Source organism: Pyricularia pennisetigena (genome assembly GCF_004337985.1).
Source record: "Pyricularia pennisetigena strain Br36 chromosome 4 map unlocalized Pyricularia_pennisetigena_Br36_Scf_6, whole genome shotgun sequence".
Lineage (NCBI taxonomy): Eukaryota > Fungi > Ascomycota > Sordariomycetes > Magnaporthales > Pyriculariaceae > Pyricularia > Pyricularia pennisetigena.
Window position 1 is genome coordinate 2,967,457 of NW_021940918.1, and position 26,508 is coordinate 2,993,964.

Here is a 26,508-nt window from a genome sequence, read left to right on the forward strand (position 1 = left end):
GTGCAGGACTGCATCCAAGTCAACCCGCCCTGAACAGGTTGAGCATGTCGCAACCACACAGAATTCGGGAGCAAAACTCTTTGAGAGATGCAACCCCTACCGGCATACTAGGACTTCTGAAATGCTTTCAGTAAAGTAGATGATGCCTCTGAAAACTGGGCCCCGCCTCTCCCGTGCACAATCCGCATCCAAGCCGACTCGCTCCAAACGAGCCGGACAATGTCGCAAACTGCAGCTGTTTTATTACTTCTCCATTCAAGTCCAGAAGCTGCCCACTCCCAAAACATCCAAGCTGATACGCTCTGAACGGATCAAAGCCTGATGGTTCGAGAGGACGGGTGAATGGTTATCACCGTCCACAATCCGCATCCAGGCCGGCTCGCTCTGAACAAGCCGGTCAGTGTCGCAGACTGTGGCTGCTATTGATCCTTCTTCTGAAGGCCCGGACACTATCCCAATCACGAAACAATTCAAGCTAATCTGCTCTGAACAGATCAAAGCCTGACGCCTCAGCGGGACAGGTGAATGGTTCCTTGAGCGGACGTGATGTGCCGCATCGAAAGGTGTCTCGTAATGGTAAATGCCCTCGTAGGCTCGGTATGCCATGGCTTCTTCTTCTTCTTCTGCGCATCAGCGCCGTGCATGCTCACCCCGCCCTGAACAGCTGAGGCATGCCGGGCTCGGCAGGAAAGTGAGGCGTTTCATCAGTCGTTAGGCCCAAGGCGTCCTTTCCACGAAGTTGTTCTGTCCTCTATCTTCTTGTTCTGCTTTTCAAAATCCCAATGTTCTCTCTGCTTGCCGGGCAGTAGCCATGTAGCCGCTGCGGTGTCGATATGTTTAGGAACTTTTGCTTCGGTTTCTGTCCGTAGTCACAATTCTTCGGGATCCGCTCAAGATGGCATGTCGGATATTGGTGACACTGTCAGGCTGGTCTATACTGTCTAGGTAAAACCGATGGCAACTGCTTGCTGTGTTGTTGCTGTGCCAAAGTCGAAATAAAAAACCAAAGTACCGTGCTGATCGAGATGGTGGATTTTGTTGTCATGGAGGTGGGTTTTGGGGGCAAAAGCCCCCGAGGAGAAGAAGAGGGGAGAGGAGACAGTTCAGACTGAGTGGGATGGAGGGCGCCTTAAATAGTTGAAATTTCAGGAGGCAGCCAGGAGGCAAAACTTAGAGTTTTGGACACGCCGCAATTATGCATGCGACACATGTTCAAATCGCATAGAGCAAGCACTGCTGAGTTTAGTCTTGCATTACTAGGACAAGTTTGGATACGCTTGCTTAATAAATGGGGAGCACGCTAATTAAAATAAATTCACCAAACTCTGCTTGCAACATTTCCTTAGTCTTTGGATGTGGACAAGATTGTGTACATACATAGTAGGTAGAAAAGTGATGTAATCACTTAGGTAGAAGTTTCGGGGTGATGGAGAGTATTTTTGACTTGCAAATTATCGCTGCTGGCTGATATGGTGAAGAGTGAAGATCGGATTTGGAATAGTGCGAGCAAAGAGAATCTGTATTTCATCTACTGTATGTAGTATAGAACCACTTCCCCACGACTGCATGGAAACGCTGACACTCTCATCGTATACTCTGAAAAGTCTGGAAGATGCTTAATCTGTGCAAGGTAATCGCAAGTCCTTTACTGTGTTTGATTTCCATGTTTTTCAGTTCCTTTTCGATGTCCCAAAAGACCCCAGGCCCACATACAGTACGAACCAAATTATGACTGCACGGTGCTTTGGATGGAAAAGCTCGACTCTGTCCATGTGTCAGGATAAGATTATACTGTACCCCACCTGGAGTTTTGCTCGTGCATTTCTCCAGAAATTTCTAGACTCCACCAGAAAGTATACAGAAACAGCAACCCGCACCATATTCGTCTTCCATGACGTCCAAGTCAAGGATGCGCAGAACGTTGCGGTGATCTCTAGAAGCCTCGAGATGGCGCCGCAACCTTCTAAGGAGGAGACCACCTAGTTATGTCGCCATGATGTATGTTCAGATTGTCGTCTATAAAGCAATCGCCCTTCGACCGGATCACCAGCCGTGCTAGTGCAGTAAGACAGATTCAAACAACAGAAGACAAAAAACAACAAATAGAAAGTTTTACACGCGCACTGAAAACACGACTATACAACATACACACACACACACACACACACACACACACACACACACCAACATCATCACTCACACTTAAAAAGATCACATTAATCAAACAACCAAAATGTCCATCTTCGCTCCTCGCTCATCCGTCTACGAGCCCAGCTACAGCGGCCTCTTCCGACTCATCGACGACTTCAACAACTATGCCGTCGAGGCCACCAACAGCAACTCCTCCTCTAACGCCGCATCAACAAACAAGCGCGGCCGCTCCGGCTTCCTTTCAGACATTGTGAGCTGGACGCCCAAATTCGACCTGCAGGAGACGCCCAACACGTACATCCTGCACGGCGAGTTCCCCGGCATGGACAAGAAGGATATCAACATCGAGTTCACCGACGACCAGACCATCACCATCCGCGGCCGCAGCGAGCGCTCGCACTCGCATGAGGAGCCTGCCGACGAGGACGGCGACGCAGTCGTGGTTCCGTCCAGCGGCGACAAGAAGAGCGGCAAGGACGCCGCCGACAGCAAGTCGGAGGACAACAAGGACAAGCAGGTCGAAAAGAACAACGCCGGCCAGCACAAGGTCAAGTACTGGGTCTCGGAGCGCAGCTTTGGAGAGTTCTCGCGCTCCTTCAACTTCCCTACCCGCATCGATGCGAGCGGTGTCGTGGCCAAGTTGGACAATGGCGTGCTGAACATTGTCGTTCCAAAGATGACCAAGCCGCAGGGTAGGAAGATTGCGATCGAGTAATGCAACTGAAGGGGTGGAATCAGGGATTGTGGGAGGAGTTATTTGACACTGTACCACTTTTGTAACGATTTTTACGATTATCCAGGCGTTGTTTTTCTGTTTTGATCTGTATCTTTTTTATTTCGCAGTTAATCCAAGAATAACAAAACAATTTATTAAAATTGCCTGATCCTATACGTAACAAGTCGCTTGTGCACCCCTAAATACAATGTCAGTTGTGAAATCAGGGCCCGCAACCCACTGATCCTCGTCCACCTGCCGCATTCGTCATTTCAAGCTCGGTTTGCACCATTCAGGGACCGCGCTCTGTCGTTACATCGCCCGGACAAGTGCCTGTCAAAGCCTGTGAGCCGTCCCGATTCAGCTACAGTACAAATATGCATTGAGAATGTTAATTCATTTGGATTGTCGAATTTTTTTGACCCCTCGTCATCTTTTTCTCTGTTGTCCATGATCCCGCCACAACCACATTCTTTTGGTTTTTTTTGGTTTTATTTTTTTTTCTTCTTTCTTCTTCACACCCAGTCTAAACGCATGCCTTCCATCAAGAGGGTGGCCATCATCGGCGCCGGTCCATCCGGCGCAATAGCGCTCGACGCACTCGCCAAAGAGCAGGCGTTTGATGTCATTCGAGTGTTTGAGCGCAGAGAAGGCCCTGGAGGATGCTGGTGAGTTGGAAACAACGGGTGGCCGAGACGACTGGCGGACAAGATGCGCAAACCCGCGGCTTTTGTGTGCTGATTTTTTTTTTCTTCTTGGTCACCCCCTCCTTTTTCTTCTTCCTCTTACTAAAGGATCGGGGACTCGGTGGAACCTCCGCACCTCTCTGATTTTAAGCGCCTCGCGGACCGGACGGCAGACCCTCCGGTTCCGATCCCGGAGCACATCCCAGCATCCGGCGTCGCGGCCCCTGCGCAGCCGCGCTTCGCCGACTCGTCCATCTACCCGTACCTGGAGACAAACGTCCAGGACCTGTCCATGCAGTTCTCGCGGGAGCCGATCCCGGCCGACAGGACCGAGCTGTCCGTCTCGCTCTACGGCCCGTCCACGCCGTTTCGTCATTGGGAGGTGCTGAGACGCTATGTCGGTGATGTCATCCAGGCCACGCCGGGACACGACGAGATTGTGTCTTACGACACGACCGTCGAGCTGGCCGAGAAGGTCGGTGACGAGTGGCGGGTGGTCCTGCGCAAGCCGGACGCACACGGAGGAGATCGCTGGTGGGACGAGACGTTTGATGCTGTGGTTGTCGCCAGTGGCCACTATAATGTGCCGTACGTCCCTGAGATCGAGGGGCTGGAGGAGATGCAGCGGGCCATGCCGGGGAGCGTTTTGCACAGCAAATACTTCCGGGGTAGGGACCAGTTCATAGACAAGGTAAGGGGAGAGATGAGATGATGAGTCGAGAAACTCTGGTATTTTTTTTTTCTTGAAAAGGATGCGAGTGCTTATTATAACAAAAACAACCGGGGGGAAATAGCGAGTTGTGGTTGTAGGGGCATCTGTCTCGGCAGCAGACATTGCGTTTGACATGGTCAAAGTTGCAAAATCCCCCGTGCACGCCGTCGTTCTGGGCCACACCGCCAACGCATACTTTGGCGACGAGGCGTTCCGCCATCCAAAGATACAGATGCAGCCTTCGATAGCCAGAGTCGAAGTCCCGCATGACAGTCAGGGGGCCACCGTGTACTTTGTCGACGGCATGTCGGTCAGCGGGGTCGATTATTTGATATTCGGCACGGGGTACAGTTGGACGCTGCCATTCCTCCCGCAGATCCAACCAAGAAAGAACCGCATACCGGGTTTGTATCACCACGTGGTTTGGCAACAGGACCCGACTCTGCTGTTCGTCGGGGCGGTCGGAGCAGGCTTGACGTTTAAGATATTCGAGTGGCAGGCCGTCCTGGCGGCGCGGATCCTGGCCGGCAGGACCTCAAGGCCGCTGCCGTCACTCGCCGAGATGCAGAGGTGGGAAGCCGACCGCATCGAGGAAACTGGCGACGGGCCCAAGTTCACAGTCATCCATCCGCGCTTTGAAGAGTACTTTGAGACCTTGAGAGAACTGGCTGGAGACGGCGAGCCGGGGCTGGGTAGGACGCTACCAAAGTTCGACTCCAAGTGGCTCGGTGCATTTATGGACGGACATGAGCTGAGGAAAGGGATGTGGAAGCGAATCAATGACCAGGCTAGAGCCGAAAGCAGACCGATACCGCGTCTGTAAGAGATAGATATATATGTCCTCAAATAAACCGACCATGTGGCAAGTATGGTTCTATCCCTTCGGTTATTACCATTGCCGATTTATTTGCTATCAAATTTGGTGCTCTATTGGGCCAGAACGTGGTATAATTGTTTCATTCCGACATTCTTTTTGTCAACACCAGCACAAGGTTCCGAATCCTTCAATGCCCGTGTGCTGGAAGGCGGATATTAAATCATACGTTGCACATTTGAATGTTGACGTGATTGGTAATCAATGTAGATATTCCGAACCATCCGAATGTAGTTCATTGCAGCGTCCCTTGCTAGCAAATTAGCGAAATTATATTTTGGTGCTGGGAAACATGGGATGCTTTAAACATCTGAGATGATGTAGATGATATAAAATGCAATGGATGGGTTCACTTTCAAACCCAAGATTTATTAAGGTTGGGTTGATGTCAACTCATTTTCCTATCACAAAAACCTTGGCCTGGTGTTCCCACACTTGGTCGTCCGGCATCGCATCCACCGAAACGCTACAGTGTGACCTTGTGGCCGATTTCGCGCGACTCCACCAAAGAACCGAGGAGAGAAGCACTAGCTCCTGTCAGCCAAGACGCGTCGTCTGCGGCAGCAAACCGAACAAAACAGCACAGAACACAAGCAAACACAGTCGCCGACAATGGGCATCATTCGCAAAACCCTGGTCGCGGGCACAGTGACCGCCGCAGCTACCCTGGGCTACATCGGCGCCGCCACCACCCTCACCAGGCCGCTCCCCGTCAACGACAGCGTCTTCAGCTCAAAGCTCTACAAGAAGCTCAACATCCACCGAAACCCGCCGACCCAGGACGTCGTGACGAAGCGCGTGCCCCTCGACAAGATCCGCCCAGAATTGTTGGAGAAAGAAGGCGACATCGTATTGGAGTTTTGCCGCGGTGTTTGGACTAGCCCTGGTATGTTTGGCGACTTGCAAAATCAAAGCAGCTCACTATTTGGAGACTTGGATCAATGATTGATTCCCTTTCCCTTCGACTATGGTTTTTTTTCCTTTTCTGAAACGAAAATTTCTTTGGCACAAAACCCTTTCCAGCCTACGAAATCCAGCGTCGATACCTAGCGCGCAAGTACCACAACGAATCCACCTCGACCGACCAAGACCTCTGGTCCAAGGAGCAGCTGTCGGCGTCGACGTACGAGCCGGGCACCATCATAACGGACCACTTCCAGGTGCTGGAGAAGACGCCGACGTCCATCACGGTGCGGTGCGGCGACTCGCCGCGCAACCAGGGCCCGCGCGACTCGGACGGCCTCTTCATCTTCTCGGCCGTCGTGGACAGGGAGCGCGGCGAGGTCGAGCTGGGGCTCAAGAGCACCCTGTTCCCCAGCTCGAGGAAGCTGGAGGGCGACGAGGCCAAGCCGCCCCTGCCGCCGTGGATAGAGGACCTGCATACGTGGTACGCGAGGTTTTGGATGATTTCTGGGTATCGCAGGTTGCTGAGGTAGAGCTTCGACCCCACTTCCCGAACAACCCGGGGGGTTGTGTCTGTGAACCCGTTTGTGTAAAATCGCTATCGGGTTTGTCAAGGTTGTATGTAAACTTACTTACGTATATGAAAAAAAGAAAAAAATAAATAAATACCTTCGATTTCTCAGGGGTATCTTGTGGGTGAGTCGCCACTGGCAACTCTGCAAGCGCACCACCAGCGTAATTATCCACAGTATACATGTCGCAGTGAGGGGTAACGTATACCTATGGGGTATTATGTTCCAACTTTTGTCATGTCTTTTGCCCATTTGCAATTTTCCATGCTTGGTAGCTACAAGCGTCGAGGCAAGCGGGGTCTCATGTCGAACGCATCGACAGATAATCAAAACCAAGATCGTCTTGTAAGCTAGCAACTTGGCTTCCTGATTTAGACTAGAGAATTAATCGGCTCTACTGTAGTTTAAATATTTTGCCGATGATGCCCGGGGGGGTGGATCAGCCAATCACAACGTGGGAAAGGTTGGTGATGTACCTTTGTACCGCCGGATATCTCCATTAATTCTACCGCGCTTGCATACTTGACGTCTGCCCTCCGAGGCTTATATAAAATCGCAATGACCTCCCTTGGTTTACTGATGAGATTTCTATGGTTGGTGCATCCGAGAAACTCCTAGTTAGTCTTCCCCTCGAGACTTGGACATAAAACGTCAACCGATCTTTTTTATTTTCTTTTATTTTATTTGCCTGATCTCTTCCGTCCACCGACATGGAAACTCAGCCAAAATCGGCCGCTGCGGGAACAAGTACTCCGTACCCAACCCACCCACTTGGACCTCTCTCTGCAGAGGAAATCAGCCGGAGCGCCAACTTGATCCGCAGTGCATGGCCCGAGGGGACAAAGTTTCAATTCAAAGTCATCACCCTCTCGGAGCCGGCAAAGGCGCAGCTCATCCCTTATCTGGATGCCGAGAAGAAGGGTCAAGCGACGCCGCCTATTAGTCGGCGTAGTTTTGTCGGGTACTACATCAGGAACACGGTTTGTAAAGCCATCGTCTTAGTTGAACATGAGACATAACAAATTTTTTGTGGTGTGGCAACGCTGATTTTTTTTTTTTTTGTCGTTCTTTTTTCAACCGTTTGGGGTGGCGAATAGCACAAACTCCATGAAGCCATCGTCAACCTGACGCAAAATGTGGTGGAGAGCAACGTCCTTCTCGGGCCAAACGTCCATGCCAATGGCGACGCAGAGGAGCTTCTGGCTATCGAGGAGATGATTGCCTCGGACCCGAGTGTACAGGCCGAGGTTGCCAAGCTCAAGCTGCCTGAGGGGGCAAAGGTCGTCACGGATCCCTGGATATACGGTAAGTGGGGAGACGTAACTGTGTCAGTTCCATGTTTGCAAAAATGCTGAACACTCTTCTCCACAACCCAGGATCCGACGGCGTCAACGAGGGAAACTTTAGCGACGAGAAGCGTCTTTTTCAGTGCTTCATGTACATGAGGGACCCGAACAATGCTTCCATGACAGAGAGCTGCCACTATGCTTTCCCCCTACCGATTTCACCGGTTGTGGACCCCACGACTATGAAGGTGATTCGGATCGACATCTTGCCGACGGGCTTGGACACAAAAATCAAGCCCTTGTCACCTTGGGAGCCGGCGCCTCCCAATGAGTACGTTGCCGAGGCGCAGCCAGCCCTGCGGACGGATTTGAAGCCCCTCCGGGTGGTGCAGCCAGAGGGCGCTTCGTTCCAAGTGTCCAAGTTTTCAGAGACGGGCCATCGAGTCTCGTGGCAGAAGTGGGATTTCAAAGTCGGCTTCAACCAGAGGGAGGGCATGGTCCTCTACGACGTTCACTACGACGGCAAGCCCCTCTTCTACCGCTTGAGCCTGTCGGACATGTCGATCCCTTACGCCGACCCTCGGCATCCTTTCCACAAAAAGGCCGCCTTTGACCTTGGCGACGTGGGCGCGGGCATCATGGCCAACAACCTGGGCCTGGGCTGCGATTGCCTCGGCTCCATCTACTACATCTCTGGAGTCTTGAGCAACAGCGAAGGACAGCCAGTAGACTACCCCAACGTCATCTGCATCCACGAGCAGGACGCCGGTCTCCTGTGGAAGCACACCAACTACCGGACAAACAAGGCCAGCCTCGTGCGCAACCGGGAGCTCGTCCTGCAGACCATCTTGACCGTGTCAAACTACGAGTACATCCTCGCCTGGGTCTTCAACCAGGCCGGAGACGTGACGTACGAGGTCCGCGCCACGGGGATCCTCAGCACGCAGCCGGTGGACAGGGAGCTGCAAAAGACGCCGCACCCCTACGGCACGGTGGTGCACCCAGGGGTGCTGGCGACGCACCACCAGCACTTCTTCTCGCTGCGCATCGACCCCATGGTGGCGGGCCACGGCAACACGGTCGTGTACGACGACGCGGTGCCCGTCCCGCGCGACGCCGTCACGAACCCGCACGGCGTGGGCTACACGGTCGAGACGACGCCGGTCGAGACGTCGGGCGGCTTCGACCTCGACTCGTCCCGCGGGCGCGTCTTCCGCATCACCAACCCGGCCGTCCGCAACGCCATCAACGGCGCACCGGCCGGCTACAAGCTCCAGATCCCCTCCATGCAGCCCATCCTCGCCGACGCGGACAGCTTCCACCGGCGCCGGGCAGAGTTTGCCGACCGCTCCGTCTACGTGACGCGGTACGCCGAGGGCGAGCTGTTCTCGGGCGGGCAGTACACGAACCAGAGCCGGGGCGGGACGGGCGTGAGGACCTGGGCCGGACGGAAAGAGTCGCTGGCCGGTGGGGATCCAGTGGTGTGGGCGCAGTTTGGCATCAACCACGTGCCCAGGATCGAGGACTTTCCCGTCATGCCTTGCGAGGTGCTGAGGGTGACCATGAGGCCCGTCAACTTTTTCGACAGGAACCCGGCGCTGGACGTGGCGCCGAGCACGCAGGATTTTAACCAGAGCGTGTTGCTGAATGGAGCCGGCAGTGGTGGTGGCGACGCTAGTGGTACCAATGGAAGTGTGGTGGGTTGTTGCCGGAGCTAAGGCTGGCGAGGGGGGAGCTAGGGGGGTGAGGGCTGTGAGTTTGGTTTACTGCTTACTGTAGCACAAGCGAAACCTCCAAATTTGGGGGTTGCGACAGGGATTACATCCGTCCAATTGTTTGTTATGGATGTGGTCGGCACCGTTATCGTAATGGGTCCAGTGTCGGCGGCCAAGAGGATCAATCTGGATCAATATCTTGTCGTTATAAGGCCAGACCTTGCGAACCGTTGGTCAAATTTTGCGCCTGTCTCCCTTGTTGATAAAAATTTCGAGCCACGGCCTAGAAACTGGTAAAAATTCCCATGTCATTCCCACCAGAGTCTAATTTAGTCACGTCCAACACCCGTCAGTTTTTCTTTTCATATGCGGTTCTTTCCGAGATTTATTTGTGGGATGGGCAGGCTGCAATAAATCTGGCCCGCGCGGATGGGCCCCAACGTGGCACAGCCCAAACACACTAAACACAGCCGTAGAATGCACGCGGGAGTTCAGCCCGAAACGTGGGCCGCTGCGTTGCGGAAGGAACTGGCGGTCATGATTGGTAGAATCGAGTCCAGTCTCCACACAGCCCTGGTAGCTCAATTGGCTAGAGCGTCGGACTTTTAATCCGAAGGCTGCGGGTTCGACCCCCGCCTGGGGCGAGCAATACCATATCTTCTCGTGGGCTCCTTTCTTTTTTCTTTTTTTTTTTTTTTTTTGTTCTCTTGCAAAATATTTTTAAAGAAATACACAAGTTGAAATGTGGGTTATGTAGCAAGTTAATACTAGCTAAATAATTAGAGTACATATAATATGCATGCAACCAGCCAAATACATACAAGCGCGTAAATAAATGCTTTAATTAAACTAATCAAGATAAATCGTAAGGAAGCCCGGATCCACTTATTTTAGGCTACACCACCTCCGTCCCTGTTTTCTTGTCCACCTGTCACTTGCAGTTCAGCTGCTGCATGCATGCTATTATAACCACGCTGGGTGTCCAGAATGCTTGATTTTCGTTCTGTCGTTCGCTACGTTCTGACCAGTCATCCACCCCTTTTTTTTTTCTCAGCCGATCCTCACCCCCCGCCACAGGGTCGACACATTGCTTGTAATTTCCCTCGAGATATGCGAGGATCGAGTTTCTTCATTGGGGGCCAGAAAATGTTGTCACACTTGCACATCACCTCGTCTGGATTGGCTTTGTCGGAATTTCTTTGCCGGCATAGCGCAGGATTGGGTACTCTTCACCGTTGAGTGTGTTTTCTTACTTCACAGCCCACAAGAGACCCATTCTTGCCAAGATTATCTAGCATAGCCTGCCCACCTGCTTGTCAGCTCCAGTACAGAGTGGTGGTGATGATCCAAGGCGGGGGTCTCATCCGCCTCTTCTGCAGAGCCGCTCCTTGTGTACAGTCAGCACCAAAAAAAAAAAAAAAAAAAAAAAAAAAAAAAAAAAAAAAAAAAAAGACTCCTGAAAAGGGCGTCCTGTCTTGATCCAATTCGGCCGGCGAGCTGTTTCGCTAGCGTGAGTGTTTATGAAAGTCGCAGATAGTAATTCCTGCTTTACATCTGTGCTGTCGTTCATGGCTTTCGCATGGAATAAACCAGTGTCAGAAATGGGTGTCGAAAAAAGTATAGGCAAGGCTGTCGAGTGTTGGTGATGGGGTTGGCTTTGGTGTTCTAAGCCCATGGTTCACTTATTTCAATAAGGTGCATACTACCCCTGCAGCCAGCTCCCGAGAACGGCAAGGGCACTAGGCCAGGCTGCGGTCAAGTCCAGGGTCCCAGCCGCCCAGCGCTTCGAAGGAAGCAGTGCTACATAAGGCAAACAACAACCCTTTGTTTGTATTTGATTACTGTGCTTCATTCAAGTTTGGCATCCAAACCGAGGCTTTGGCATTTTGCCCGACCAAAATCCACAGACGAGACTGCTAAATCTTGGGCGGTTTATCATTCAGTGTCTTCAGCTGCTCCTTGACCATCACCAGCCCTTCTCACCATGGCGGCTTCCGCACTAGCCAAGTTCAACTCTACAACGGATTACATACTGCAAAGCTACCCAAGATGGCAGGATATGGACTTCAGCAAAAACTGCACAATATATGGTGCCTGGCTGACCGCCTACATCACTACATACCGGTTCGTGATCCCCGTGTTAAAATACTGATGATTCCCGGCTAAACCTTGGGACCAAAAATTGCAGGAGCGACAAGAAAGCAGTCTTGGGACCCAACCTCCAACTGACCCCCGTCTTTGTCGGCATGGCCCTGCCCGATAACTTCAAACTCCCAGAGGGAAGCCTCCGTGGTAAGACGGTGGCTGAGGTAAATGTCGACGCCGAGCTGAATTCATGGTTCTATGCAAACTTGCAAAGGATAAATGCAAACGGCACTTTGGTGGTCAACGAAGACTTTTTGCGCCATACGATTTTTGAACCCTTTGACAAGTGCACAACCGAGTATTGCACAGCTATCGGTTTTCTCGGCAATGCCGACATGACAGGCATAGGCGTGAGTTGTTGTTTTTTCTTGTCCAGAGTCACTACTCGTATTCAAAGAATATACATAGACTCATCCACAATCGTCCCCGGATGGTTAGATTATGATTTCGTACTACATCGGCGCAGGCTTCGCAACCGCCTACTTGATAGCGTTCAGCATCGAGAGATACAAGCAAGCAAGGAGGCGGCATGTCTCGAGACAAGGGATGCCTACGAGGGCTGCCACCTTTGGCCACAAGGCTTCCAAACGCGTGCTTGAGGCGTTTCACGGCAGCTTCTTTGGATACATCACCGCTGCCATGATGCTCTGCGTATCGATGCTGGCCGCCGGCATATATATTGCAGTTGACAAGGTCAGTCGCCTTCAGGTGTTTCTTTTTTTTTTTTTTTCACCCAACTCAAATATGCCAGTGACTAATACACTGGTATGACCAGATCGGCGAGAACAACCTACCACTCGACGAGAGAGAATCGTTTTTCGGCACAGCCAGCATATACGACATGTCATTGTCAATGGCCAGCTGCGTGTTCAGTATCTTTCCCATCTTGGTAGGATACTGCTTCATGCGAGCGCCTGAACAGGGCCAAGGGGCCAACCACAAGAAATGGCTTCGAAGGTAAGGGAGTAGACTGTTTCATAGGGACTTGTAAACGCCCGTTGCCGAGATATGGCTAACTAGATATCTACTCTTTGACTGACAGGGCGGTGCTGTTGCTCATCTGGGTTCTCATCACCATTGAGCTCTTTCTCTCTCCCAGAGGAGAGATCGACTATGACGATCGCAAAATCGATCTCAAAAGCATGACGCCATTGGACCGCCAAGAATACGAAGCCACTTATGTGTGCGACCAGCGTGGAGGGAAAATTTACTGGAACATTGTGAAGGTGAGTTGGCTATGCATCCTTCTCCGTGGCCACTTGTTGGTCCTGTTGCAAAGCTAACACGAAAAACCACCATAGGCACTTCAGTTTATGGTGATTGGGCTACCTTTGATATGGTTTGTCGCCACCATGTTTGTCTTCAAGGGCTTCGCCGTTCCGCGCCTCCGAGACAGCCCAACCCTGCAAAGACTCCGGAAGGTCTGGCATCTGATTCCTGCTTATGTGGCTTTGGTGCTCATGTGGGCGTCGCTTCTCTTTCTCCAATGGTACCGACAAAAGATTAGGAACAACTCGGGGAAGTTGGGAGAAGAGTCGCAATGGGGGTTTGGCCAAATCCTCTCCCTCTTTCTCTGGGCCCCGACCGTCGTCGAGTTTGTCTACATTCTCATTTGTAAGTCCCACTCAATCATTGAATCATTCTCCGTGTTTTTCTTTAGATACAAGACGCAAGTCCACCTACTGACACTCAAAATCTCTTGAAAAAAATCAGGGGGCTTGGAGGACAGCCTTCAGAGCCACATGCCTCCCAACCTGCAGCTCACGGTCGAACGCAAGCCTACGAACTTCCAGCCTGGAAACATGGACTACCACCCCGGCGATGAAACAACGGCAAACAACGACCAGCCTGATTTCGAGGCCGGCGGCTACAAGATGGTACCCGTGATAAGCTCGAGAGCCACGGCTGCATACGACACGGCCTACTCGAGCCCCATGGCGACGCCTCAGGCGGCCCCGCCGGTCGAGCAGGTCGCGATCGCGGACGGGTTCTACGCCCAGGACATGAGCGGCAACTGGGTGATGGTCAGCAAGGAGCAGGCTGCGATGCTGCCTGGGTGTATGCACGTCGTCAACGGGCGGGTGGTTCCTCCAGTGAGCAACACCGCGCAAACGTAGGTGCTCGGGTTGACTGAGAATGCGATTGGTTCTTTGATTTTTTTTATGATTCTTTTCTCTTCAGCCTCCAGCGTACTCGTTAATGCTTTTTCTGTTTGCTGTTTTGGACAAGTCGGTAGTTCATGGTTGGATTTGCTTGCTCCCTATACCCCGAGTTGTTTATGTGTTTGTTATCTTACTGCTGGAAACAATCCTCTTTCTAAATCTACCATATTTTAATGTTTATGATTTGTCATCTGCTGCCCAAGCTGACGCGTGCCATCTGCGATTCCATGGTTTTGCCCACCTTGTTGCTTTCCTTCTGAAATCTGGATTTTGCCAGGTGTATGTCGATTCTGTTGAGCCGTTTCCTTGAGGTCAGCTGAGGATTTGGTGCCGTGTTAAGGACCAACACACCGTTTGTCCAGTACGGGACTCTTCTACATTTGTTTCTCTTAGGGTTTGTACCTGCCGTGTTCCCACAATGAACATGTTTGTTTGTCCTAACGGAATATCCTGGCAAGAATACCTATCGGATAAGAATGGCATTGCTACTCGTTATGCAGTTGGATTGCACATGAAGGACGTTGACCGGCGGGGTTGGCTGGACACAAGATGCCAATATCTGTGTCAATGGGGCCGATTGATATCTACCTACCTAGGTATGCAATCCCCTACCATTTTGCTGTATTATGTCTGCCACTCACACCTGCATTACCCTGTCGCTACCATCATGGTTGCTGTCCGCTGGTCGGTCGCCCTTCAAGGTCTTTCTTATCTCGTCGATCTAGGGCTACCGGTACGTATACCAAAGGGAACTGCTTTGTAGGATGGGACGTTACATCTGCAGACGCCACAGCGAACCAAAAAAAAAAAAAAAAAAATTGACGATCAATTTTTGGATAAATCCTTGGGCTTCTCCCAAAGAGAACCCCATTCGTCCTTCTGCCCAACCCCGCACATATGCCGAGAGCTCACTGGAGACCTTTTGCACATGTATCGCTTTACCTCTCCGCAGTTGGCCTTGAGGGTTTGGGGAAACCATGTTGCCATGATTGTCACGCTCAAGGGAGCCAATCTTGTGCCGATCAAATACGATGTGAGGCTATCCCCGCATTGTCCGGGCAGTCAAGAAACCGAAGGGCAAACAGGACTGTAGAGTTTATTTATAATTGGGTGGTTAGCCACAAAACCCTTTGGTCAAGCAGCTTTTTAGTCAAGTTGCTCTCTTCCCGCGCCCCGGAGAATCTATACTATCTCAGGTCTTTGACGGGTGTATAGGGTTGGCAGACTCCAGGTCCTTATAACCTGAGACTCGGGGGGAATACTAGACATATTTTTTTCCAAAATAAATGGCCAGGTCAGACAAGGCCAGCGAGGCCAAGCCTCCTGAGATGCCCGACCTGTCATCTTCCGACTCTATTCTGTCTCCCTCGGGCTCCAGGGTAGACTCGGATACCAAAGAGAAGCATGCGACTGTGCAGACGACCAGAACCTTGACCGATAACACTGCAGCAATGTCTCCGTCGGCCACGCGAGATGAGCCAGCCGCCTTTGAAGAGATCGCAGCAGCAGCGCCGACCGCAGTGGAGTCGCCGCAGCGAGACGAAATCGAGGAGATTGTCGAAAAGATGGGCGACGGGGCCGTGGGCATCACTCCAGAGATGCGCGCCAAGGTAGAGGCGTATTATGGGCGCAAGGCCGAGGAGGAGAACCTCGCGCCATCGGCCGACGTCGTGTACATCCTCGACAAGATCGCGCTAATGTCGGAGGAGCAGGCCTTGGAGATTCTCGTCAGGGCCATCGACTTTCACAGCATCGATCCAAACTTTCCCAGTGCAACCATGGCAAAGATCAAGCTGTTGGTCCAGGGGCAAAAGGCTTCGGGGCTTGATCCGGCAGACTATGATTTTGACGTAAAGACTGAGGCGGCTATAATTTACCATGTTAGCCATCCCGATATGTATATATATATATATATATATATATATATGCATGCTGCACTACGCTGTAATCGGGCATCCAAACACTGACACTCGGAATAGCACTCGCCCTACCCCGAGGTCCGCTCCGTGACCATGCCAGGAGACGACCCAAACACACCCTGCGAAACGCTCAGGGCGTATCTTCTAGGCCTCATCTTCACCGCCGGCTGCACAGCCATCAACACCTTCTTCTCCCCACGTCAGCCCAGCATCGAGATCAAAGCCCAGGTGATGCAGCTCCTGCTCGCGCCCTGTGGGAAGTTTGTGGCAAAGGTCCTGCCGGACCGAGGCTTCACCTTCAAGGGGACCAGGTACACGCTCAACCCAGGGCCCTGGACCTACAAGGAGCAGGTGCTGGCCACCATCATGTTCACCATCGCCAACAACGTCGGCAACGTGTACTACGTCTACCTGGTCCAGCGGATGCCGCAGTATCTCGGAAACACGTGGGTCACCTTCTCGTACGAGATCGTGCTGGCGCTGGCCACGCAGTTCTTCGGCCTGGGCTTCGCGGGGCTCCTCCGCCGCTTCGTCGTGTACCCGGTGACGGCCGTATTCCCCAAGGTCTTCCCGGCGCTCGCGTTGAACCGGGCGCTGGTCCTGCCCGAGAAGAACAAGGGCGAGGTCGTCAACGGGTGGCGGGCGTCGAGGTACCGCTTCTTCCTGACGGCGTTCGCGCTCATGTTTTTCTACTTTTGGATCCCAAACTACCTCTTCAAGGCCGTCAGGTCCTTCAACTGGATGACTTGGATCGCGCCCGAGAACTTCACGCTGGGCATGATCACGGGCTTCTGGGGAGGCATGGGCTTCAACCCGCTGCCGACGTTTGACTACAACGTCGCGGGGAGCTCCGTGCTGGTCACGCCCTGGTTCTCCGCCATACAGCAGTACTCGATGCGGGTCCTCTCGGGCCTGATCATCATCGGCATGTATTGGGGGAACATGTACTGGTCTGCGTATATGCCCATCAACAGCAACGAGGGTATGCCGTCTCTCTCTCTCTCTGATTTTTACATTCCATGTTTTGTTACGACTTCCCCCCTCTGTCCCACTGACGGCTGACTGGCCCCCCTTCCATCACAGCCTTTGACAACACCGGCGTCAAGTACAACGTCACAAGAATACTCAACGACGACCGCACTTCGATCAATCTGGACAAGTACCGGGACTGTGGCCCACCTTTCTTCTCGGGCGCCAACGTCTTTGGCCAAGGAGCCTGGTTTGCATGGTATCCCATGACCCTCTTCAGCGTCACCATACAGTACTGGGACTCGATCAAAAGATCCGCCATCGACATGTGGAACGGCATCCGACACGGCAGATCCATCTACGAGTCGTACGACGACCCGCACACGCGGCTCATGAGCGTGTACCCCGAGGTGCCCGACTGGTGGTTCCTCGCAGTGCTCGTGACCTCGCTGGCCCTGGGCATCACCGCCCTCCAGGTCTGGCCCGTGGCGCTGCCGGTGTGGTCGCTGTTCGCCGTGGTGGGCATCAGCGCCATCATGCTGGTGCCCTCGGTGCTGATCATGGCGTCGGCGAACGTGACCATGGGCTTCAACGTGCTCTTCCAGCTCCTCGGCGGCATCTGGTTCGTCGGGAACCCCGAGGCTCTCATCCTGGTGGTGGCCTTTGGGCAGAACTTTGACGCGCAGGCCCACGACTACATCTCGGACCAGAAGATGGGCCACTACGCCAAGGTGCCGCCGCGGGCCGTGTTCCGCGCGCAGATGATAGCCGTCCTCGTCAACTGCTTCATCTTCGTCGGCATGCTGGACTGGATGGTGCTCAACTACAACGACGGGACCCTGTGCCGCTGGGACAACGCGCAGCACTTTGTCTGCACCAACGCCGTGCTCGTCTACGCGTCGTCCATCGTCTACGGCGCCTTTGGCGTCCGCAACATGTTTGAGCTGTACCCCGTCCTCCCCTACTGCTTCCTGATCGGCGCCGTGGTCGGCATCGCCTGGGGCGTGGGGAGGCGGTTCGGCGGCCGGCTGCGCTCGTGGCTGCGGTCGCGGTCCTCGGCCGAGCGCCACCGCCGCCTCCTCCACTCGCTCGACAGGTGGGTGTTGGGCCCGGCCTCGCGCCTGTACTGGTTCGACCCGGCCGTGGCCTGGGCCGGCGCGCTCAACTGGACCGGCGGCAACAACCTGTCGTACGCGACCGTCGGCATCTACCTCAGCTTCTTCTTCATGTACCACGTCAAGCGCCGCTACGGTCCCTGGTGGGAAAAGTACAACTACCTGCTCGAGGCCGGCTTCGGCGTCGGCATCGCCGTGAGCGCCACCATCCAGACCTTTGGGCTCGCCATGACCAGGACCGAGCTGTCGTGGTGGGGCAACACCGTCACCACGGCCGGCGTCGACTACCGCGCTTACAACCAAAACGCTACCTTGCTGCCGCTGCCCGACGTTGGCTTCTTTGGGCCGACCGCGGACCGGTACCCGATGAGGTTTTCCTGAAAAAAAGGAGGGGGCGGTTGGGGATGGGGTAGCCAGTAGGAAGTGTTCTTTGTGGATTTTGTTACGATTGATGAAAGGGGGAACTGATAAAGACAGCCATAGATTGTTTTCAGGATAACCCGAGATTATGATTTTCAGTGTTTCTGTTGTGAACTACCTGCTTCTTTTGTTTTTGGTTTTATGCACGCTGACAGTCTTCACGGCCTATGGAAGTAAATTGTGACGTTGAAGGTAAGAATCCCTATGCAATAGGTTCTCCACTTCGAGGACTGCGTGTTGCAGCCAACAAGCGTCTCTGGTTCCCAGCACCAAAAGATACAAGGGCCGGAGCGGTAGTAAACACACGAGAAAAAAAAAAAAAAAAAAAAAGTGGCGATCATTAACAATTCCTCGTTTTCAATGTTTTCCTCGTAATTTTCGCAAATTAGCGACATCACGTTCGTTTGTTCAAGAGTTGAAGAGCAGGTAAGGTTTATCGCAGCATTAGAGCGACTATCTGGTTAGGTTCTGGGACAGTTCCAGAGTATAATAGCCCCACTCTAAGCCTACTGTAGTCCGAGATGTGCCGTGCCTAACCGCAATTCGCTATAGTGCATCCCACCAAAAGCCAGCGCCAATCCGCCGCAACCGAGCAATTGAGCTATCCGAGCTCATCACAAATCCAATACATACCAAATCATCCGTGATACCATCAAACGACAAAAAAATGCCGCCAGTCTCGAGGATACTCTCATGCGCCCCAGGAGTAGCCATACGCCCATTAGGTCAATTGGCCCGTCCTACTCGCGCCTTTGCCGTCGGCACTGTTCGCTACTACTCCACCGAGCAACCCGAGGAGCCCCTTATTCGCGTGACGGACCTCCCCGCGCCCAGCAGCGGCCACATTCGAGTCCTCGAGTTGAATCGGCCAAAAGCACGTAACGCCATCTCTCGAGCGCTTCTGGCATCGCTGCGAGAAGAGGTTGACTCGATTGCCCGGCAATATGATGCGCAAACAGGCGAGGAGATCCCGACGCCGTCGTGGAACAAGAGGTTCGGAGGGATAGCAGGCGACAGCGAGAAAGGCCCCACGCGTGCTCTGGTGCTCGCCAGTGCAGTGGAGAGCAGCTTCTGCGCTGGAGCTGACCTCAAGGAGCGGAGGGGATTCACGCAAGAGGAGTAAGTTTCGCACAAGCTTTTATAACTTTGGTCGATTTCTAATGGGATGAAATGCTAAACGTGCCAATCTCGCTCATGTCTAGAACTAACGAGTTCCTCGCCAATCTACGCTCTACATTTGCCGCCCTTGACGCCCTACCGATTCCCACCATCTCCGCCATATCATCCCGCGCCCTTGGAGGAGGGCTCGAACTTGCCCTGTGCACGCACTTCCGAGTCCTGACCTCCAATGCCGTCGTGTCGCTGCCCGAGACTCGCCTCGGCATCATCCCCGGAGCGGGCGGCACTCACAGGCTTCCCCGCCTGATCGGCGTCGGTCGCGCCCGCGACATGATCGTGACGGGCCGCGTCGTGTCGGGCCCCGAAGCCTACTTCCTTGGCCTGGCCGACCGATTGGTCGAGGTGCTCCCGCCCGACGAGCAGGAGGCCGCTGACACCCAGGACAAGGAGGCGGCGCTGCTCGGTGCCGCGCGCGAGGCTGCGCTGACCGAGGCCGTGCGCCTTGCCTCGCAGATCTGCGAGGGCGGACCGATCGGTATCAGGGCCGCCCTGCAGGCTGTGCAGGCGCCGTCCCAGGAGACTGAGAACAAAATGTACGAGAGGGTGATCGGGACCGAGGACCGGAACGAGGCGCTCAAGGCGTTTGCGGAGAAGAGAAAGCCTGTGTTCAAGGGGAGGTAATCTAGCGCGTAGCAAAGCAATCTCAAGTGATTTTCGACCCGGTTCAAAACTTGTGACGCTGCGAAATGCAGGCTGTTGGTTCAAACTGGTTTAGACATCGAATCGAGAGCTTGGGCTGAGACCAGACCCAGATCGGCCTGGTCTGAGAGCCTCAAAAAGCCTAAATCTGGGGCCACTTTTGAACGGCGGCCTTGACGGGCTGCGCATATGTACCAGAGAAAACTTGACAGCTTACGGCATTGATGTGTCACCTCAGCGCAGGATCATCTATTGGTACGTCACTAAATGCTACGGCTAGCCCGGGGTGCGCGACCAAAGCCGCCCACGGCCGGCTCACGAAGCTCCAATTGGCCCCACATGAGCTTTCCAGATGACATCATGATTAACATCATTCGAGATCAACGCCTCAAGCCTTTGAGCCACCAAGAGAGTATTTATCACGGGCAAGAGCTGTAAATTTCAACTGCAATTGTGCGTTCAAGATTTTTTTTTCCCATTCATCTTAGACCTCAAATCCTGCTTCTCGTTTCATCAAAAGCACTTTTACCAGCACGAAAGAAATCCATTTTCGAAAGCAAGCCTAGCTTCCTACACGAATACACTTACAGCAACTGCAATCCTTCATCCATTCACAATGTCTTTCGCCGTTCGCCGTGTCGCTCTTGCTTCCCGCACAGCTGCCGTCTCGACTGTGCCAAGGGCATCATTCACCACCGGCTCGATCCTCAACAAGACCCCCACAGAGTCCGTCAAGGATGGCCTTAAGAAGGTCGACCGTGTCGTGAGCGACAAGCTCGTCGACGGAATCAACGTCGCTGGTAAGTCCTTTTGACTCTGGTCTCGTCTTCTTTTGCGGCTCTTACTGATATAAATGACGACACGCAGCCAACGTTGGTCAGAAGGCCAAGGAGGTCACCGAAGACATGACCTCTAGCGACGCTGCAAAGAAGGCCAGCGAGCTTGCCGGAGAGGCCCAGGGAAAGGCTAGCCAGATGGCGGGACAGGCCCAAGGAAAGGCGAGCGAGATGGCCGGCCAGGCCCAAGGAAAGGCGAGCGAAATGGCCGGCCAGGCCAAGGGCAAGGCTGCTGAGGTTCAGGGTCAGGCTCAAGGGAAGGCAGAGGAGGTCAAGCGCAACATGTAATTGGGCTTGAATGATGCTCTGCAGGGCAAGGTGGTGTGTTTTTTTTTATTATTTTCACGTATGGCGTTTCACGGATTGCAACGAGTCAGTTTAATTTTTGTTTGGCGTGTAAGATAAATTTACGAATATGCCATCTACTTTCCAAAGGGCCACCTCATCAGTCACTTTGCCGCAATATTGGACAAATGCTTGCGACGACTTGTTTCCGAACAAAGTCCGGTCCCGCACATCAACCCCTTTTGCAATTAAATTTCGGATTTTGAGATTTGGTCCGAACCCCCAGCAACTATCGGTTGAATGAGGATGGAATCACTTGTGGGTTGAGCTTCGCGGACACCCCTTGTCAGGTACCTGATTTTTGGAATTGGTCAAAATGTAGCTAGCTACTCAAGCAAACCGCCAGCCCAACTACTTTGGCGCACAAGCTTCCTACGAAATCGGCTGGCAGGCGGGAAGTTAAACGATCAAAAACCTAAGATGAATTGTAATTCTATACAAGTAACGGTTTCCCCAATCTGCATCCATTTAACTGGCAGACATCGCCCATTTATCTATCAATCATGCGGGGGGACCAAGCCCGAATCTGGAAGGTCTCTGCCGGAGTGCCAAGAACTGCAGGACCACCACCATTGCCACTCGTCATGAAGCCACCACCACTTATTTTATTTGGTAACCCCACCGTTTAGTAGGAAGCAGCACAAGGGGCGGAGGGGGGGGGGGGGGGTTTTTCATTTTGCCCGCGAGTCACAAGATCAGTTTCAAACAAGTCTTCGTTCATTCAACAACGTCGCCAGTCGGAATGAAAATGTATCAAGAAATCCAAACGAACCTGCCGACTGTGTCTAAACCAAGGAGCGAATAGCGATAATTTCAGATAACTTGGTATAGGCCAACTTTTTTTTTTTTTTTTGACACGTGAGGGCAACCTGGCCTACTCTGCTCTGCTCCTACGAGTCGTTTCCGCGCGGCCTTTGTTTCGCGATGTTTCCGTGTTTTTGCAAAACTACTTGTGGATCTGACAAGGGGGGGTCCGCGAAGTTCAACCCACAGGTAGGTCACTGATTCTGGGTTTTTCAACCTCTTATTAGTCAAGCGTCGCATGCCGTACAGACCTCCACAAGCACCACCTCGACTCGTAGCGCATTCGCATGCGTCGGGTCGGCCACTGCCAAATGGCTCGTTATCTTGGACTGCACAACCATCTACGGCAACAGTCGCCGCCATGATGCCCGTGCATTGCATGTGCACTACCAGCACCTCCTCCTGATGGTGTGTCGTCCAGCATCCAGGAGGCAAGTCCACGGTGGCGTGAACTTGGCCTATCCGTGACCCCTCAAGGCTGTAAGCTTCCTCTTCAGTGATTTGTTTGTGATGGAGAGATTTTCATGCCATGCCTAATGCGGCAAGTAGTTTTATGGACCAGACCCAGGGCCCATGGAACCCCAAGACTGTACAGTACAGTCAGTACCTTGTCACTGCAGGGGTACTCCTTTGAGTAGCATCCACTTTCATGGGGTTCAATGGAGATAATAGCCCTGCATGGAGATAGCTTGTCTCGTATCTCGCTGCGAAATGTTTACTCGTGTTGTTGCGGCCCATCCGACAAAGCACTCAGACTATGCAGCCATGGAGGGTTATATAACAAGCCGTGCCCTTTTGGCCATGTCTTGTTCCTGTTCTCCGGCCGATCCCAGCATCCGTCCCGGGCCTCGCTTGCCACGCTTCACATCATGCTGTTCCTTTCTTCCCTCCTTCTCCTGGCCTTGTCCGGGGCTCCGGCTTTTGCAGCACGCATCGGCAACTTGTTGGAGCCACCTTTGCCCCCGCCCTTGGCAATCGAGGATGTCTTGGGAATCGACCGCAAGCAACTTAGCAAGCGGAAGACCGGGAGCGGGTTCTTTGATCAGTACATTGACCACAGCAACCCTTCATTGGGCACGTTCCGGCAGAAGTACTGGTGGAGCGATGAGTTCTACAAGGGTCCAGGCTCTCCCGTGATCTTCTTCAGCCCGGGAGAGTCAAGGGCCGATATCTATACTGGCTACCTGACCAACTATACCATCTCCGGCGTGTATGCGCAGGCCGTCGGCGGCGCCATCGTCATTCTCGAGCACCGCTACTGGGGAGAATCGTCACCTTTTGCAAACCTCAGCACCAAGAACATGCAGTACCTGACTCTCAACAACTCCATCTCGGACACAACTCGCTTTGCCCGCCAGGCGAAGCTGCCCTTTGACACCAGCGGAGCGACCAACGCCCCCAAGGCGCCCTGGGTCTTTGTTGGCGGTTCTTATGCTGGTGCCCTCGCCGGATGGGTAGATAGCGTCGCCCCTGGAACTTTCTGGGCCTACCATGCGTCAAGCGCAGTGGTCCAGGACGTCGGTAATTTCTGGCGGTACTTCACTCCAATCATTGAAGGCATGCCCAAGAATTGCAGCGCCGACGTCTCTCGGGTGATCGAGCACGTCGACAAAGTACTCAAGACTGGATCAGACGACGACAAGTCTGCCCTGAAGACAGCGTTTGGTCTCGGCTTTCTCGAGAATGATGACTTTGGCGGAGCACTGGCGAACGGCCCGTACCTGTGGCAGTCAGTTAGTTTCAGCGCCGGCTACTCGGGCTTTTATCAGTTCTGTGACTACATCGAGGTATGTTCGCCCATCGGGCTGCCAGCTTCATGGGGATATTGCAAGGAAAACTATTCTTGCAATAGTTGCTGACTTTGTCCTCTAGAATGTACCACCCAGCGCAACGACCAGAGTGCCCCCATCGGCTGATGGTGTTGGCCTCGAGAAGGCCTTGATTGGTTACCAAAATTGGACCAAGAAGGAATACGTTCCAACCGCCTGCGACGCCTTGGGATTTGCCAAGGGTGACCTGAGCTGCCTGGACAGCCACAACTTCTCCAACCCCCTCTTCCGCGACTATACTGTATTAAACTTGGGGAACCGGCAATGGAATTGGCTTCTTTGTAACGAACCGTAAGTGACGACAGCAGTGGTTCCGATCACAAACAATGCCGCCTCGTCTTGGTCTTGTTTTGTACTGACACGAGCCCGCCCACCCTTCAGCTTCAAGTTTTGGCAAACCGGCGCTCCCGAAGGCGAAAAGACCATTGCGTCGCGTTTCGTACGAGATACATACTACGAACGCCAGTGTAAATTGTGGTTCCCTGACGAGCCACGTGAAGGCGGTGGCGTCTACACGTTCGGCATAGCCCTCGGCAAGGACGTCACCGATGTAAACAAATTCACCGGTGGATGGGATCACACCAACACGACTCGAGTTCTCTGGGTCAATGGTCAATTTGACCCATGGCTGCATGCCACCGTGTCGGCACCCTCCCGCCCCGGGGGGCCTCTTCAGTCGACCGAGAAGGCACCTGTTCTTGTTATCCCGGGCGGAGTACACTGCGGCGACATGTTGATGAGCAACGGAGACGCAAACGAGGGCACGCGCAAGGTCCATAGCCAGGCGCGCGAAATCATCAAAAAATGGGTCTCTGAGTTTCCCAAGAGCGGAAAGAGTTCTTGAGTGAAGCGAATGAAACTTGTTCTGTAATACGTTAGACCTAATACTAGTCTAGAATATCGAGGCTAAACGGCATTGGCTGCTTTTTTTTTTTTTTTCTTCTGTTCTGTTCTGAACATGGCACGCGCCTGAATACGTGTCTGAAATTTCCAGACTAGAAATTCGACTCGAGCTGCAGCGGTTGCCATCTCCTGGGCTACTCACGGCAGATCAAGACCACTCCGCGGTGGATGGCAGCCTATTGGTGGAAACCGACGAGTCGCATCTCGAACCCTCGCGGCATGATTGAGATGCAATCTGGAGAATTCTCACACTAGGCGGATATAACCGGCCACATGGAGAATCCCTGCGACGATCCACAGGAAGCTTGTCCACAATCAAGATGCGGAGGATATGGAACCGATATACGCGCGGAGAAGGCCATGTAGGCAAGCCACGTTCTTAATTTTTTTTTTCTTCTTTTTTTTCTCCGCTCTACTATATACCATCTGCCGAGAAATAATTTGGCGGAAAATGGGGAAAAGCTCGACAGGCACCGTCACCCGCATATAGCCAGCCTATCCCAACGGTGGTGATTTTGTCCGCATCCGTTTGTCCGAGCACCGGCCAGCAGAGGGCAAATCTTTTTTGTCTGTTATGTCATTGGGTTTGCATATCGAATGGGAAATATATATAATGTCCTAGCATCGACCCTGTGAGTGCTATAGAGACTTGGAACTCGTCTCAGTGGCCCATCGACCAAGTCCCCCCTGAAAACAAGGCAAACTACCTACTCGAGGTACCTACTTGGTTTGTCATATACTCAGCATCCAGCATCAGCTACAGGTCGACAATGCACTTTACGTATGGTCTCGCGGCCGTGGCCTGCCTCGTGGGCACGACACTGGGTCAAGCCAAGGTCAAGTTCAGTAAGTGTTTTCTGTTCCAATCGGCTTTCTTTAACAAGCTACTTTGGCACCTCCCAACCATTGTTTTCTAACGCACTCGCCCACTCCCACCCTTTCTCTTGTGTTCAGTGCCACTCGGTGACAGCATCACCGAGATCACCTGCTGGCGGGCGACGGTATGGGACAACCTCGTCAGCGCGGGCGTGGCGTCCCGGACCGACTTTGTAGGGTCGTCGACGACGAACCCGCAAAACTGCCAGGCGCGCGACGGCAACTGGAACAAGCGGCACGAGGGCCACTCGGGCTACCAGGCGGTCGACATTGTGCGCAACAACCTGCCGGGCTGGCTGAACCAGAACGTGCCCGACGTGGTCAACTTCATGCTGGGCACCAACGACGTCAACCTCGGCAACCGGCAGACCTCGGAGATCCTCGGCGCCTACACGGGCATCGTGCAGCAGCTGCGGGCCAAGAACCCGCGCGTCAAGGTCATGGTCGACACGGTCCTGCCCCTGCCCTTCAAGCAGGCGCCCATCACGGCCCTCAACAACGCCATCCCCGGCTGGGCGGCGGGCCTGAACACGTCCCAGTCCCCCATCGTCGTCGTCGACGTCGCCGCCGGATACCCCACCTCGGCCCTGAGGGACCAGGTCCACCCTAACGCCGCCGGCGATGCCATCATTGCCGCCAAGATCTCGCCCGTCCTGATCCGCCTGATCAAGGACGTCATTGCCGAGAAGGGGCTGTGAGGAGACGGGCGGAAGGAAGAGTGCTTAATTTTCGGGAGAGAGGGAAGGGGGAGGG

The 26,508-nt window shown here is 53.4% G+C and overlaps 10 protein-coding genes across 10 annotated transcripts; all 10 read left to right on the plus strand.

Moving 5' to 3' along the window:
• Positions 1–2,233: 2,233 nt before the first annotated feature.
• On the plus strand, positions 2,234–2,866 carry PpBr36_06471 (uncharacterized protein; the record flags this gene model as incomplete). Its single annotated transcript, XM_029893616.1, has 1 exon — positions 2,234–2,866. The coding sequence occupies one exon, from the start codon at positions 2,234–2,236 to the stop codon at positions 2,864–2,866; it is 633 nt and encodes a 210-aa protein (XP_029746235.1).
• Positions 2,867–3,391: 525 nt separating this feature from the next.
• On the plus strand, positions 3,392–5,087 carry PpBr36_06472 (uncharacterized protein; the record flags this gene model as incomplete). Its single annotated transcript, XM_029893617.1, has 3 exons — positions 3,392–3,534; positions 3,661–4,243; positions 4,347–5,087. Coding segments are annotated over 3 exons (1,467 nt in total), but the record flags the coding sequence as incomplete, so codon positions are not given.
• Positions 5,088–5,750: 663 nt separating this feature from the next.
• PpBr36_06473 (uncharacterized protein) lies at positions 5,751–6,574 on the plus strand (the record flags this gene model as incomplete). The annotated part of the gene is made up of 2 exons (XM_029893618.1): positions 5,751–6,024; positions 6,162–6,574. The coding sequence occupies 2 exons, from the start codon at positions 5,751–5,753 to the stop codon at positions 6,572–6,574; spliced, it is 687 nt and encodes a 228-aa protein (XP_029746237.1).
• A 749-nt stretch (positions 6,575–7,323) lies between these two features.
• PpBr36_06474 (uncharacterized protein) lies at positions 7,324–9,617 on the plus strand (the record flags this gene model as incomplete). Its single annotated transcript, XM_029893619.1, has 3 exons — positions 7,324–7,593; positions 7,711–7,918; positions 7,990–9,617. The coding sequence occupies 3 exons, from the start codon at positions 7,324–7,326 to the stop codon at positions 9,615–9,617; spliced, it is 2,106 nt and encodes a 701-aa protein (XP_029746232.1).
• A 1,981-nt stretch (positions 9,618–11,598) lies between these two features.
• Positions 11,599–13,876, plus strand: PpBr36_06475 (uncharacterized protein; the record flags this gene model as incomplete). Its single annotated transcript, XM_029893620.1, has 7 exons — positions 11,599–11,753; positions 11,803–12,109; positions 12,198–12,452; positions 12,535–12,716; positions 12,802–12,985; positions 13,061–13,373; positions 13,473–13,876. The coding sequence occupies 7 exons, from the start codon at positions 11,599–11,601 to the stop codon at positions 13,874–13,876; spliced, it is 1,800 nt and encodes a 599-aa protein (XP_029746231.1).
• Positions 13,877–15,207: 1,331 nt separating this feature from the next.
• On the plus strand, positions 15,208–18,305 carry PpBr36_06476 (uncharacterized protein; the record flags this gene model as incomplete). The annotated part of the gene is made up of 3 exons (XM_029893621.1): positions 15,208–15,801; positions 15,901–16,822; positions 16,924–18,305. The coding sequence occupies 3 exons, from the start codon at positions 15,208–15,210 to the stop codon at positions 18,303–18,305; spliced, it is 2,898 nt and encodes a 965-aa protein (XP_029746234.1).
• Positions 18,306–19,011: 706 nt separating this feature from the next.
• PpBr36_06477 (uncharacterized protein) lies at positions 19,012–20,144 on the plus strand (the record flags this gene model as incomplete). Its single annotated transcript, XM_029893622.1, has 2 exons — positions 19,012–19,463; positions 19,547–20,144. The coding sequence occupies 2 exons, from the start codon at positions 19,012–19,014 to the stop codon at positions 20,142–20,144; spliced, it is 1,050 nt and encodes a 349-aa protein (XP_029746233.1).
• Positions 20,145–20,778: 634 nt separating this feature from the next.
• PpBr36_06478 (uncharacterized protein) lies at positions 20,779–21,286 on the plus strand (the record flags this gene model as incomplete). The annotated part of the gene is made up of 2 exons (XM_029893623.1): positions 20,779–20,962; positions 21,030–21,286. The coding sequence occupies 2 exons, from the start codon at positions 20,779–20,781 to the stop codon at positions 21,284–21,286; spliced, it is 441 nt and encodes a 146-aa protein (XP_029745716.1).
• A 1,730-nt stretch (positions 21,287–23,016) lies between these two features.
• PpBr36_06479 (uncharacterized protein) lies at positions 23,017–24,820 on the plus strand (the record flags this gene model as incomplete). The annotated part of the gene is made up of 3 exons (XM_029893624.1): positions 23,017–23,934; positions 24,020–24,267; positions 24,358–24,820. 3 exons carry the CDS (start codon positions 23,017–23,019, stop codon positions 24,818–24,820), a joined length of 1,629 nt encoding a protein of 542 aa, XP_029745600.1.
• An 829-nt stretch (positions 24,821–25,649) lies between these two features.
• On the plus strand, positions 25,650–26,453 carry PpBr36_06480 (uncharacterized protein; the record flags this gene model as incomplete). Its single annotated transcript, XM_029893625.1, has 2 exons — positions 25,650–25,725; positions 25,834–26,453. The coding sequence occupies 2 exons, from the start codon at positions 25,650–25,652 to the stop codon at positions 26,451–26,453; spliced, it is 696 nt and encodes a 231-aa protein (XP_029746096.1).
• Positions 26,454–26,508: the final 55 nt, after the last annotated feature.